General features: G+C 40.1%; 1 protein-coding gene across 1 annotated transcript in view; it reads right to left on the minus strand.

Annotated features, from left to right (window-relative positions):
• The window catches only part of LOC143989406 (kinesin-like protein KIF28), an 88,598-nt gene extending 74,524 nt beyond the window's left edge, over window positions 1-14,074 (minus strand). Inside the window, exons 1-4 of the mRNA XM_077489524.1 lie at window positions 14,007-14,074; window positions 10,272-10,299; window positions 2,329-2,520; window positions 215-421 (exon numbers count right to left, since the gene is read on the minus strand). Coding sequence (XP_077345650.1) covers window positions 215-421; window positions 2,329-2,520; window positions 10,272-10,299; window positions 14,007-14,074 — 495 coding nt within the window. The remainder of the gene's footprint in view (window positions 1-214; window positions 422-2,328; window positions 2,521-10,271; window positions 10,300-14,006) is intronic.

Genomic DNA, 14,074 nt, shown 5'->3' on the forward strand with positions numbered 1-14,074 from the left:
AAAAATGGAATTACCCTTAAAGTTGAGGAGAGCCAGACAACTAACATTTTCATCAGTAGGCCAGCATTGACGGCTCCCTATACTTACCTTATGACAGAGTCACTTTACAATATCCTAATATTCATATTTTCACTGATGAAAAGCCATTTTTAAAGGAACTTGTCCATTGTCTTTTTTTTTTTGCATTATGTCTGTCCACGTTGAGGTTACTGACCTGATAACATCTGTTATTGTCTTGGTTACTTTCAATTGCTCTGAACAACTCCTCACAGATGACCGGAATGATGCCTCGATTTGCTCCATAGCCAATCATGGAGTAGCTTTTCCCAGAACCAGTTTGCCCATAGGCAAGAAGCGTGGCATTGTAGCCTTGCAAGGCATTATCTAATACACTCTGGCCAAGATCACAGAATACAGTTTTCTAGAAAAGGAGAATAATTACATTTCAGAAACCTTAATTCAGAAAAGCATTATTTATTTGACCAACATGCCACTGTCATTTTACACAGACAACTTATGCAATATAAATGATTTTTTTTACACGTATACTGATATCAATATATGTTCACGTTGTATACTGTACATACTGTGCCTTAAAAAAGCATTCAAACCCCTTGATATTTTCCACATTTTGTCATGTTACAACCAAAAATGTAAATGTATTTTATTGGGATTATATGTGATAGACTAACACAAAGTGGCACATAATTGTGAAGTGGAAGGAACATGATAAATGATTTTCAAAATGTTTTACAAATAAATATCTGAAAAGTGTGGCGTGCATTTGTATTTAGCCCCCTTTACTCTGATACCCCTAACTAAAATCTAGTTAGACCAAATGCCTTCAGAAGTCACCTAATTAGTAAATAGACCTGTGTGTAATTTAATCTCAGTATAAATACAGCTGTTCTATGAACCCCTCAGAGGTTTGTTAGAGAACCTTAGTGAACAAACAGCATCATAAAGGTCAAGGAACACACCAGACAGGTCGGGGATAAAGTTGTAGAGAAGTTTAAAGCAGGGTTAGGCTATAAAAAAAGATCCCAAGCTTTGAATATCTCACGAAGCACTGTTCAATCTATCATCAGAAAATGGAAAGAGTATTGCACAACTGCAAACCCACCAAGACATGACCATCCAACTTACACTGACAGGCTTGGCCAGGAGAGCATTAATCAGAGAAGCAGCCAAGAGTCCCATGGTAACTCTGGAGGAGCTGCAGAGATCTACAGCTCAGGTTAGAGAGTCTGTCCACAGGACAACTATTGGTCGTGCACTCCACAAATCTGGTCTTTATGGAAGAGTGGCAAGAAGAAATCCATTGTTGAAAGAAAGCCGTAAGAAGTCCCGTTTGCAGTTTGCTAGAAGCCATGTGGGGGGACACAGCAAACATGTGGAAGAAGGTGCTCTGGTCAGATGAGACCAAAATTTAACTTTTTGGCCTAAAAGCAAAACCCTATGTATGGAAAAAAACTAACACTGCACATCACCCTGAACACATCATCCCCACTTTGAAACATGGTGGTGGGTGGCAGCATCATGTTATGGGGATGCTTTTCTTGAGCAAGGACAGAGAAGCTGGTCAGAGTTGATGGGAAGATGGATGGAGCCAAATACAGGGCAAAGTCCAGACCTAAATCCAATTGAGAATCTGTGGCAAAACTTGGAAATTGCTGTTCACAGAAGCTCTCCATCCAATCTGACAGAGCTTGAGCTATTTTGCAAAGAAGAATGGGCAACAATTTCACTGTCTAGATGTGCAAAGCTGGTAGAGACATACCCAAAAAGACTTAAAGCTGTAATTGCTAGGAAAGGTGGTTTTACAAAGTATTGACTCAGGGGGGCTGAATACAAATGCATGCCACACTTGTCAGATATTTATTTGTAAAAAAAATTGAAAACCATTTATCATTTTTTTTCCACTTCACAATTATGTGCCACTTTGTGTGGGTCTATCACATAAAATCCTAATAAAATACTGTTACATTTTTGGTTGTAACATGACAAAATGTGGAAAAAAAGTCAAGGGGTATGAATACTTTTTCAAGGCACTGTATACAATAGTGGGTAGGAAAGACCAATTTGAATTTTTATAAGCTGAGCACTTAGAGTAGACTATCCTTCAATGTAGGGTTTAACACAGATAGGTGTAGGCATCACATTTAACATTGCATCTCTTACTGTGTTTATTCGAATAGTGAAGTCATACACTATTTTAGAAATCACTGAGTGGGAGTTAATTTTCAGTAAAAAAAAAATTATAATGATTTCAATTGTATTTGATGCTTTTGTTTTTGCAGTGAAGACTATCAAAATAATAAAATCTACCTGGTCGGCATATCTGCTGTCTGGACCATTTGGAACTAGCGTGCCATCTGTGTTCCTCAAGAATCCACTGTGAGACCAATATGCAAGGTCAAACCTAAAAGTCTTTTCATGGCCAAGGTTTCTTGGATCACGAATGGTAGTGCAGTTGGCTTTCATGGAAATGACACATTTACTTCCAGCATCCTTTTCTCTCTGAAGCAAAAACAGAAATTAGATAAAATCAATACTTTAGCTAGCTCTAGATGGGTAACTCTATCTCTGAGGATTATAGGGGTGGAGACAGTTGATGTAGAAAACATTCATAATCTGTTCCAAGGGGTGGGCCTCTGTATAGATTAATGCTATACCAAGTGTAGCCACCTGAGTGTTGGATTTGGGTGGGGATCTGCTGCTTGGCCATCCATACATTTATTTTATTTTTTTGAGGAATAGATTTTATTTTAAAAGTAGAAAGCAGTACACATAAGAAGAATAGGACAACAGCAAGTATCTACTCATGTTTAGGCAGCATTTCGGTTCAATAATAGGTCAAAATAATAGTAAGTAATAGGAAATACAGAAAACAAGTCATATGTCAGTCTATACATACCAAGCACCATTGCGAATCACACATACAAAAGGAAAAATAGTTTACTGCATTGTTTTCACTGAGACCAATAAAGTTAGCATTTTTTTTTATAATAGCTCCTGTCTCAATTCTTACTGTCATATAAAGCCTTAGCCCTTGTACACACGGTCGGAGATTCCCACAACCAAATCCGTCGGGTTTTGTCTGTCGGATTTTGTCAGAAACCGTTGCATACACACGGTCGGACAAAGTTGTCGGAAAATCCGACGTGATGACGTTATGTCGTTACGACGGGACTACGTTCACGCTAGTAGCCAATAGCTTTGGTGTAGGAATTTGATCTGAGCATGTGTGGCACTTTGTCCGATCGGAATTCTCTACACATGATCGGAGTATGTCCGATTGGAGCATTTTGTCCGAAAATTTTACCAACAAGTTGGGAAACAGTCCGATGGAGACCACACACAGTCGGAATATCCGACAAAATGGTCCGATCGGATGCATTCCGTCGGAATCTCCGACCGTGTGTACAAGGGCTTAGAGAATTTTGAAAACCATTTATCATTTTTCTTCCACTTCACAATTATGTGCCACTTTGTGTTGGTCTATCACATAAAATCCCAATAAAATACATTTACATTTTTGGTTATAACATGACAAAATGTGGATGAAAATATTTTACCTCATATATTAAATACAGTATCACAAAGGAGGATCATTCAATGGATAAGATAGATTGCATTTTTAGCCAGGGAGAACATATTTTGTCAAATTTACATGGATAACCTGTGTGCCTCATAGGTCCGTTTAAATAAAAGGATGACTTGATTGATAAGCCTTTGCCAATGAGTTTGTTTTGGAGGATCAGCGAATTTATTTGCATTAAAAAAAAAGAATGCAGAAGTTTAGTGCAATTAAGCAAATCAGATTCTTCCAAATAACCTAATAAATATCTAGCTGGATTACAAATATTGGGTACATTTTAGAGATTGTCTGTGAATTCAGACCAAAATGCCCTTTTAGTTTGCAGTCCCATATCATGAAAGAAGCTACCTGCGATTAAAATTTGGGGCATAAAAGAGAAGGCAGTTTGCCCATTTTCTAATTCAAGTATGTTATTACATGATACAAGAGCCATCACACGATATTAATCAGGTATAGGGATGAGCTTCGTGTTCGAGTCGAACGTACGTTCGACTCAAACATTGGCTGTTCGGCCGTTCGGCGAATTCCGAACGTTTTGGCCGTTCGCGTCAAAATTCGAGTGACGCGCGCGCAGACCACAATGCACTGCGTTGGCGCAGTGCATTGCTGCCCGATGATTGGCCAAGCATGCACTGTGACCCCGCATGCTTGGCCAATCGCAGCGCCGGCAGCGAGGAGAGCCATGATTGGCCACAGGCATCCTGCCTGTGGCCAATCATAGCTCAGGCTGTGTAGTGCACGCCCCACACTATATAAGGCCGCCTTTAAGGCGGCCTCCTGTAGTGTGTTACTTTGCATCTGAAGCAGTGGGTGTTCTGTGTACCTTCAACACAGTACACACCAATCGTTTTTGGCTGATTTCCTATCTTGCTGCTGTGTAGTGGTTGTTGTCTGTGCCCTGACTGCAGTATACACCACTATATTCACCTCACCTATATAGCTAGTGATCTAGCTTTAACCACTTAACAACTGCCCATTGCCGATTAACGGCTTCAGGGCGGTTGTTTAACTCAGAGAGGCCGTTAATTAATGGCCTCCCAGAATTCTGCTCTCGCGTGCCCCGAGGTGTGCGCACTCGAGAGCATCCGTGACCGCCGGGTCCATAGGACCCGGCGCATCATGGTAAACGGCCGCTCATAGCGGCCGTTTACCACGTGATTGCTCCGTCAAATGACGGAGTGATCACTTGGAAACAAACCGGCGTCATGTTATGACGCCTGTTCCTCCCTCCCCTTTCTGTACCGATCGGTACAGCGGAGGGGAAAGAGATCGGTGTCAGCAGCGATGTGGGCTGCATCTACAGTGCCCACATCGCTGCTCACCGAATTTAACCCCTCAATTCCCTGCCAATACTCTGCAATACCAGTGCATACTCTGCAGTACCCTGCCATTACTCTGCAGTACCCCGCCATTACTCTGCAGTACCCCGCCATTACTCTGCAGTGCAGTACCCCGCCATTACTCTGCAGTGCAGTACCCTGCCATTACTCTGCAGTGCAGTACCCTGCCATTACTCTGCAGTACCCCGCCATTACTCTGCAGTACCCCGCCATTACTCTGCAGTGCAGTACCCCGCCATTACTCTGCAGTGCAGTACCCTGCCATTACTCTGCAGTACCCCCCATTACTCTGCAGTAACCCCCATTACTCTGCAGTACCCCCCAATACTCTGCAGTACCCGCCATTACTCTGCAGTACCCCCAATACTCTGCAGTACCCTGCTATTACTCTGTAGTACCCCGCCAATACCCCGCCAATACTCTGTAATACCCTGCCATAAATTGCCATACCCAGCCATACTCAGAGATACCCAGCCATACTCGGTGATACCCTGAAATACCCAGCCATAGACGCCCCCCACCCCTCACCGCCCTCCGGTGCTTCTACCAACTCGCCAGTACGATCAAAGCCAGAATCTTTTTTTTATTTTTTATTTCAGGCTTCCCAGCCTAGAGGTGAGATGTGGGGTCATATTGACCCCCCAGATTTCACTGTAAAGAGGACCTGTCACCCCATATTCCTATTACAAGGGATGTTTACATTTCTTGTAATAGGAATAAAAGTGATCAAAAATATATTTTTGGGAAAAAAAATGTCAAACTAAAATAAATAAAGTAAAATGAACAATAAAAAAATAAAATAAAAATTAAAGCGCCCATGTCCCCATGTGCTCGCATGTGCCACACATGTGAGGTATCGCCGAGAATGTTAGAGCGAGAGCAATAATTCTAGTCCTAGACCTCCTCTGCAACTCAAAACATGTAACCAGTAAAAAAATATTTAAAGCGTCGCCTATGGGGATTTTTTAAGTAGCGACGTTTGGCGCCATTCCACGGGCATGTGCAATTTTGAAGAGTGACATGTTTGATATCTATTTACTCAGCATAACTTCATCTTTCACTTTATGCAAACATTGGGCTAACAAGTGGTTAATAATAGAGCTTGCAGTCAGTAGTGTTAGGAGATAGTGCGTGCTGTCTGCGTGCTCTGTACCCAGTACATACCGCTATAATATAGGGCAGGCCCCTACTTTCAAACATCCAACTTACAAACATCTCCTACTTGCAAACGCAAGGAGACAGCAGCAAGTGAGACGAAAAAAGATGGACGACAAAACAAATTATACAGGGGTGATAACCCTTCCCTATGTTTTCCAAAAAGCTTAAAGATAGTTTTTTTGACTGGAGCTACACTTTAAAAATGTACCGGTTGAAAATGACAAACAGATTCAACTTAACACAACAAACCTACACAGTCCCTGTCTTGTTTGCACCGCCTGTATACTGCTGTTCTGAGTATATAGGGCCTGGGGGCCACACGCATTTCCTTTTTTTAATATGGGTACGGGGTTCCCCTTAATATGCGTACAAGACCCAAATAGGCTGGTAATGGGCAGGGAGGGCTACCCATGCCATGTTTCTCAATGATTTTCAACCATATTGCAGGAACCAGATATAACATTAAAACCGCAAGCAGTTTTAAATGGTGTTATTTCCGTTTAATGTAATTTTGTGCAGGGACTGTTCTAAACACGGGAAACACGTGGCACTTCACAGGCATACTACAGACACCCCCCAGGCACCACATTTAAAGGAATATTTCACTTTTTTTTTTTCACTTTAATCGTCATTAAAATCAGTGCTCCCGCCAAAACGGTAGTTTTTAAAACTTTTTTTTGCAGTGACCCATGTCCCCTGAGGCAGGAGGCAGGTCGCCAAACCCTTTTTAGGACACTATCTTGCATATTAGCCGTTAAAATGAGCACTTTCCAATTCGAACGTTCGAGTCCCATAGACTTCAATGGGGTTCTAACGTTCGTACCGAACGCAGGGGTCGTTCGCAAGTTCTGGTGCGAACCGAACCGGGGGGTGTTCGGCTCATCCCTAATCAGGTACATAGTAAAGTTCTCCTTGCAGGGAGATAAACAAGAACTAACATTGTTGACAGTATAGAACAGGGTAATGACTCTTCTTTCAGGGGTTAACAGTGTTACAACTGAGAGAGAATCTGGCAGGCGGTCGTTGTTCACATCATTTTAAACAGTTTGCCCCCTTTATGTGTATGACAAATAAGAAATATGTTGGTGGTATTTTATCTGGATTATTTTGTCTCTAGAGGAGGATAAAAGTCATATAGGAGTCGTATATATCCTGCCAGGCATCCTCTGCCCTGTGTGGTATATCCCTCTGCCACTGAGGTTTAATTCAGGCAAATTATGGCCTTTCAGTGAAGTAAAGCCATGTAGTAAGTAGAAATTAGCTTATACAGTGCCTTGCGAAAGTATTCGGCCCCCTTGAACTTTTCAACCTTTTGCCACATTTCAGGCTTCAAACATAAAGATATAAAATTTTAATTTTTTGTCAAGAATCACCAAGTGGGACACAATTGTGAAGTGGAACGAAATCTATTGGATATTTTAAACTTTTTTAGCAAATAAAAAACTGAAAAATGGTGCGTGCAAAATTATTCGGCCCCTTTACTTTCAGTGCAGCAAACTCACTCCAGAAGTTCAGCGAGGATCTCTGAATGATCCAATGTTGTCCTAAATGACTGATGGTGATAAATAGAATCCACCTGTGTGTAATCAAGTCTCTATATAAGTGCACCTGCTCTGTGATAGTCTCAGGGTTCTGTTGAAAGCGCAGAGAGCATCATGAAGACCAAGGAACACACCAGGCAGGTCCGTAATACTGTTGTGGAGAAATTTAAAGCCGGATTTGGATACAAAAAGATTTCCCAAGCTTTAAACATCCCAAGGAGCACTGTGCAAGCGATCATTTTGAAATGGAAGGAGTATCAGACCACTGCAAATCTACCAAGACCTCGCCATCCCTCTAAACTTTCAGCTCAGACAAGGAGAAGACTGATCAGAGATGCAGCCAAGAGGCCCATGATCACTCTGGATGAACTGCAGAGAACTACAGCTGAGGTGGGAGAGTCTGTCCATACAATCTTTATGTTTGAAGCCTGAAATGTGGCAAAAGGTTGAAAAGTTCAAGGGGGCCAAATACTTTCGCAAGGCACTGTAGCTGTGCCTTGGCTGAAGAAGCAACTGTTCCAATTAACCACTTAAGGACCAGGCCTCTTTTTCAGATTTGGTGTTTACATGTTTAAAACAGTTTTTTTTGCTAGAAAATTACTTAGAACCCCCAAACATTTTATATTGTTTTTTTTCTAACACCCTAGAGAATAAAATGGCGGTCATTGAAATACTTTTTTTCACACCGTATTTGCGCAGCGGTCTTACAAGCGCACTTTTTTTGGAAAAAATGTACTTTTTTGAATAAAAAAATAAGAAAACAGTAAAATTAGCCCAATTTTTTTTTATAATGTGAAAGATAATGGTACGCCGAGTAAATTGATACCCAACATGTCACGCTTCAAAATTGCGCCCGCTCGTGGAATGGCGTCAAACTTTTAACTTCAAAAATCTCCATAAGCGACATTTAAAAAATATGAGATCTGGGGTCAAAAAGTCCTCAGATCTCATATTTGGACTAAAATGCAAAAAAAAAATAAAAAAAAAATATTACATTTAAGGGGTATAGGCGGAAGTGACGTTTTGACGTCGCTTCCGCCCTCCTATGGTATAGAGACGAGTGGGGGCCATCTTAGCCTCACTCGTCTCCATACCCAGCTAGGAAAAGGACCCGATCGCCTTCCGCCGCTACCGACGGCTCTGGTAAGCGGCGGAAGGTGCAGGAGGGCGTGGCACCTCTCCCGCTGCCGATAGCGGTGATCTCGCGGCGAATCCGCTGCGGAGACCACCGTTATCGTACAGACGACCGGCGCCTGAAGAGATGGATATCTCGGTTGTGGCAGCAGCTGCTGCCGTTACCGTGATATCCCTCTTCAAAAATAGGACGTACATCGGTGTGCGCTGGTCGTTAAGTGGTTAAGAGCCAGATAAGGTTACACCACCAAACCTAACCGTGCGGCTGCTGTGTGTTTTATTTGTAGATAATAAAAATATACAGACTGCGGAATGCCACATTTATTTTGGCGTTCTGCAGAGGACCAAAAAGTGCCAATTTTGTAAAAAATGTGATACCTATCACCCATACATTCTTATAAAAATCGGCAGTTCCTAGAGCTGCTCTTTCCATGTTGTTGATTAAAGAGATTATTTATTTAGTCAGAGACTGATGCCAATGAGCAAATAACTTAAACATTTCTGGAAGCTGCACCCAAAAAAGTTCCCAAAAAAGCAAGAAGATCTTATTACTGCGCTTTATGCAGCATCAACATATTCTGCAAAACTCTAAAGCAATCAATGCCCTTCACTGCCACCCATCAGTGCCACCTATCAGTGCCCATCAGTGCAGCCCATCGGTGCCCATCAGTGCAGCCTATCAGTGCCCATCAGTGCAGCTTCATCAGCGTACATCAATGAAGGAGAAAAACTACCTGTTTGCAAATTTTTTTTAACAAATAATAAAAACCGCAGAGGTGATCAAATAGCACCAAAAGAAAGCACTATTTGTGGGTAGAGCGTTATATGACCATGCAATTGTCATTCAAAGTCATTCATTAGCGCTGAAAGCTGAAAATTGGTCTGGACAGGAGGGGGTTTAAGTGCCCAGTAAGCAAGTGGTTAATAACATTTAAAGGATAAGTTCACTTTAAAAAAAAAATTATAATAATAAATGCACATTTTTTGCAGGTAAAAAAACGTTAATTTTTTTTTTTTTTTGGGAGCCTGGAAAGCATTGAAGACATGATCAGCAGATTCTGGGTGCTGTGCAGGGCTCTTACAGACTCTGTGTGTAAGCTGTTTGGCCGTACATCATATGGCCAAGCAGCTACACACTAACAGGAAGCATCAATGAACTACCAAAGTGCTCAACAGCGCTGTGGTAGTTATTTGAGAACTACAAGTCGACAGCTGCAAAGGCTGCTGGACTTTGTATTTTTATATTCACAGAACACTGTGAATGAGTGACGTGGGCGGGGCGGAGCGGGGACATTTTATTGGATATGTAAAAAGGTAAATAAGAAGGTAGAAAATTACTTAGAACCCCAAACATTATATATATATATATATATATATATATATATATATATATATATATATATATATATATATATATATTTTAGCAGATACCCTAGAGAACAAAATGGAGATTGTTGCAATACTTTATGTCACATCGTATTTGCGTAGTGGTCTTACAAATGCAACTTTCTTGGGAAAAATACACCTTTTAAATGAAAAAATAAGAAAACAGTAAAGTTAGCCCAATTTTTTTGTATAATGTGAAAGATGATTACCCCGAGTAAATTAATACCTAACATGTCACACTTTAAAATTGTGCACGCTCGTGGAATGGTGACAAATTACGGTACTAAAAAATCTCCATAGGCAAAGCTTTAAAATTGTCCCTTTAAAAAAAAAAAATTCTACATTTTCGGTCTTTTTTAGTTTATAAATAAAAAAAATAAAAAACTCAGTGGTGATCAAATATCACCAAAAGAAAGCTCAATTTGTGTGAAAAAAAAGGATGTAAATTTAGCTTGAGCACAGCGTTGCGTAGCCAGTTAAGGTAGCACACTGCTGAAAAATGCCCTGGTCGTGAAGGGGGTAAAACCTTCCAGAGCTGAGGTGGTTAAACTCTAAAAAAAAAAAATATCTACAGTATGGGGAAAAATCCCCCAGGGGGGGTTTTAAGCAGCAGGGTAAATAAGTTAGTAAGGAGTAGGTGGGTTTAGAACAATAAGTTCTTTATCAGAAAATTTGAATAAAATATTTTCATGATAGTTAAAATATGAGCTCTGGTGGGGACATGCCCATACCAAATACAAGGACTGCAAACACAAAAATTATACACAACATTGCATAATGTCTGATGTATAACAATGCCTGACTACATCAGACATTATGCAATGTTGTGTGTAATTTTTGTGTTTGCAATCCTTGTGTTTGGTATAGGCATGTCCCCACCAGAGCTCATATTTTAACTATCATGAAAATACTGTATTCCAATTTTCTAATTAAGAACTTATTTTTCTAAACCCACCTACCCCTTACTAAATTATTTACCCTGCTACTTAAAAACCCCCCATGGGGGATTTTCCCATAGTGTACTATTATTGTACTATTCGGGGTGTGCAGCACCAGCATCTCTCCCATACAAAAATATATCTACAGTACTCCACATCTGGTTTCATCCATACCATCTAGAAAGCTATTCAAGTTATATAAAAGAATTCTTATAGGCTGTTTTAAACATGGCAACTGATCCCATCCTGTACTAATTGACTTAATCCAGCCTGAAATATATCTTGCCTTATAAAAACGATAGGATTGACTAGTTATTAGCTTTTTTCCATTTCAGTATCCTCCATGTTTGTCTGATAATTAAATAGTTCAGAAGGAAAATGATACATAGAAATCCTTCTAGTTTTTTTGTTATTTTAAGGATGACATTCTTTCTATAATAACACTAATTTATAATTAATCATTGTCAAATCACATAATGAAAATATTATACTTATGAGAGTACCTGAAAACACTATGGAAATTATAATTTAGGGCAATACTTCAAAAATACAATATTACTTTTTTTATTCCAATGCTTGTAAATATTTTCACTGCATGTCAAATCAGGCAGAAAAGAAGGTTTTCAGAGTAGATTGTAAGCTCTGATGAGCAGGGCCCTCTGATTCCTCTTGTACCAGATTGTAATGTGACTGCAATGTCTGCCTTCATTTTGTTAAGCACTACACAAACTGTTGGCGCTATATAAATCCTGTATAATAATAATAAAGAAAAATAAAACAAAGGAAAGATCTTACCTTACTGAAGGGCCTTACACGTACAGCAACTTTCACACTGTCACAGTTTGGCATAGCTAAAAAAATTCCACTTACAATAGCGAAATAGGAACAGTAAATATCTCATAGGTCAATGTGCATTTAAAACACTATCAATGAATGCCTTTATGTCACTTGTCTAGGATTCCTTCTGAATTATTTAATGGTCCATTCATTTAAACTGTGGTATCCAATGAATGTCTCACATTACAGCACTTTTACTCTTTCAAAAAATATATATCTACTCTTGGATAATCCTTTTATATTCAAGTCTATAATTACAGTTATTTATAAAGTTATTTTAAGGGAAGGAAACATTTTTACTCGGCTGCCAGATATCAAGGCTTTTCATTGGCATGTTTATACACAAAGATAATGTAATGAAAATGACTATGTAGGTCAACTTTAGCATTGTAACTGTAACCTGTTCACACAGACTACACGGTTAACTGGTATTAGTACAAAGTTTCCCAAAACCATCCCTCAAAGTGTATGTTTTCCAGTTCTTTTTATACTCACAGTAGGACTAAGCCTATTTCTGACATTTGTTGTTCACAAGTTAAAATCAGTATTTTATGCTAGAAAATTACATAGTTACATAGTTAGTCAGGTTGAAAAAAGACACAAGTCCATCCAGTTCAACCTTAAAAACAAATAAATAAAATAAAAAATAATCGTACAATCCAAATACCCAATTTTATGCCCACAATTGATCCAGAGGAAGGCGAAAAAAAAAAACCCCAGCAGAGCATGCTCCAATTTGCTACAGCAGGGGAAAACAATTCCTTCCTGATCCCCCAAGAGGCAATCGGATTTTCCCTGGATCAACTTTACCTATGTTAGTACCCAGTTATATTATGTACATTCAGGAAAGTATCCAGGCCTTTCTTAAAGCAATCTACTGAGCTGGCAAGAACCACCTCTGGCGGGAGTCTATTCCACATTTTCACAGCTCTAACTGTGAAGAAACCTTTCCGTACTTGAAGATGAAATCTCTTTTCCTCTAGACGTAAAGAGTGCCCCCTTGTCCTCTGGGTTGACCGTACAGAGAACAACTCAACACCAAGTTCACTATATGGACCCCTAATATATTTGAACATATTGAACATATCCCCCCTTATTCTCCTCTTCTCAAAGTGAATAAATTCAGTTCCTCTAATCTTTCCTCATAGCTGAGTTCCTTCATGCCTCTTATCAGTTTGGTTGTCCTTCTCTGCACTTTCTCCAGTTCCCCGATATCCTTTTTGAGAACTGGTGCCCAAAACTGAACTGCATATTCCAGGTGAGGTCTTACTAATGATTTGAACAGGGGCAAAATGATATCTCTCTCTCTGGAGTCCATACCTCTCTTAATACAAGACAGGACTTTGCTCGCTTTGGAAACAGCAGCTTGGCATTGCATGCTATTATTGAGCTTATGATCTACCAAAACCCCCAGATCCTTCTCCACTATGGATTCCCCCAGTTGTACTCCCCCTAGCATGTATGATGCATGCATATTCTTAGCCCCCAAGTGCATAACTTTACATTTATCAACATTAAACCTCATCTGCCACATAGTCGCCCAATTAGACAGTGTATTGAGGTCGGCTTGTAAAATGACTTAGAACCCCCAAACATTATATGTAGCGCAATACCCCCTTAGGAGCTGCTGATTTTGTTCATTTTACCTTATGCCAGCTTGTTCTGTTTCCAATCCTCCCATATGATTCCATAAAAGTAGCACTTCACACTCTGAACTTTTAAATGGCTTTATTTGGGACACATTTGTAGGGCAATAAAATGAAGCGTATGAGATGCTCCGTTGAATCCCATATTTGAATTAAAAGAGGAAATAGCAAATTGTAGCTGTAGCTTTGTAGATTAAATTCCCCTGTCAGAGATCCTTTTCTGATTTCTGACTCACTATGGGAAGCTGAGCATCACTCTGAATAATGCTGTGGAAGTTGAAACTCAAAGTCCTAGGCTTCACCACCTATTTCCGTGACTTGCAGTGTCCAACCTTCTCCACTAACCCCGAGAAGTGTTTCTGAATAGCTCCACTGGGTTTGCACTCCCTTTGCACTCTCGCAACAGCAGTCCATGTTCTACTTACTGAAAGTTGTTCCCGGTCTTCTTCTTCTGCTTAGTTGCTACTTCCTCCTGCGCTGCATAATGACTCAT

The sequence above is a fragment of the Lithobates pipiens genome, unplaced genomic scaffold, assembly GCF_037356315.1.
Source record: "Lithobates pipiens isolate NorthernLeopardFrog02 unplaced genomic scaffold, aLitPip1_a1.2 Scaffold_18, whole genome shotgun sequence".
Lineage (NCBI taxonomy): Eukaryota > Metazoa > Chordata > Amphibia > Anura > Ranidae > Lithobates > Lithobates pipiens.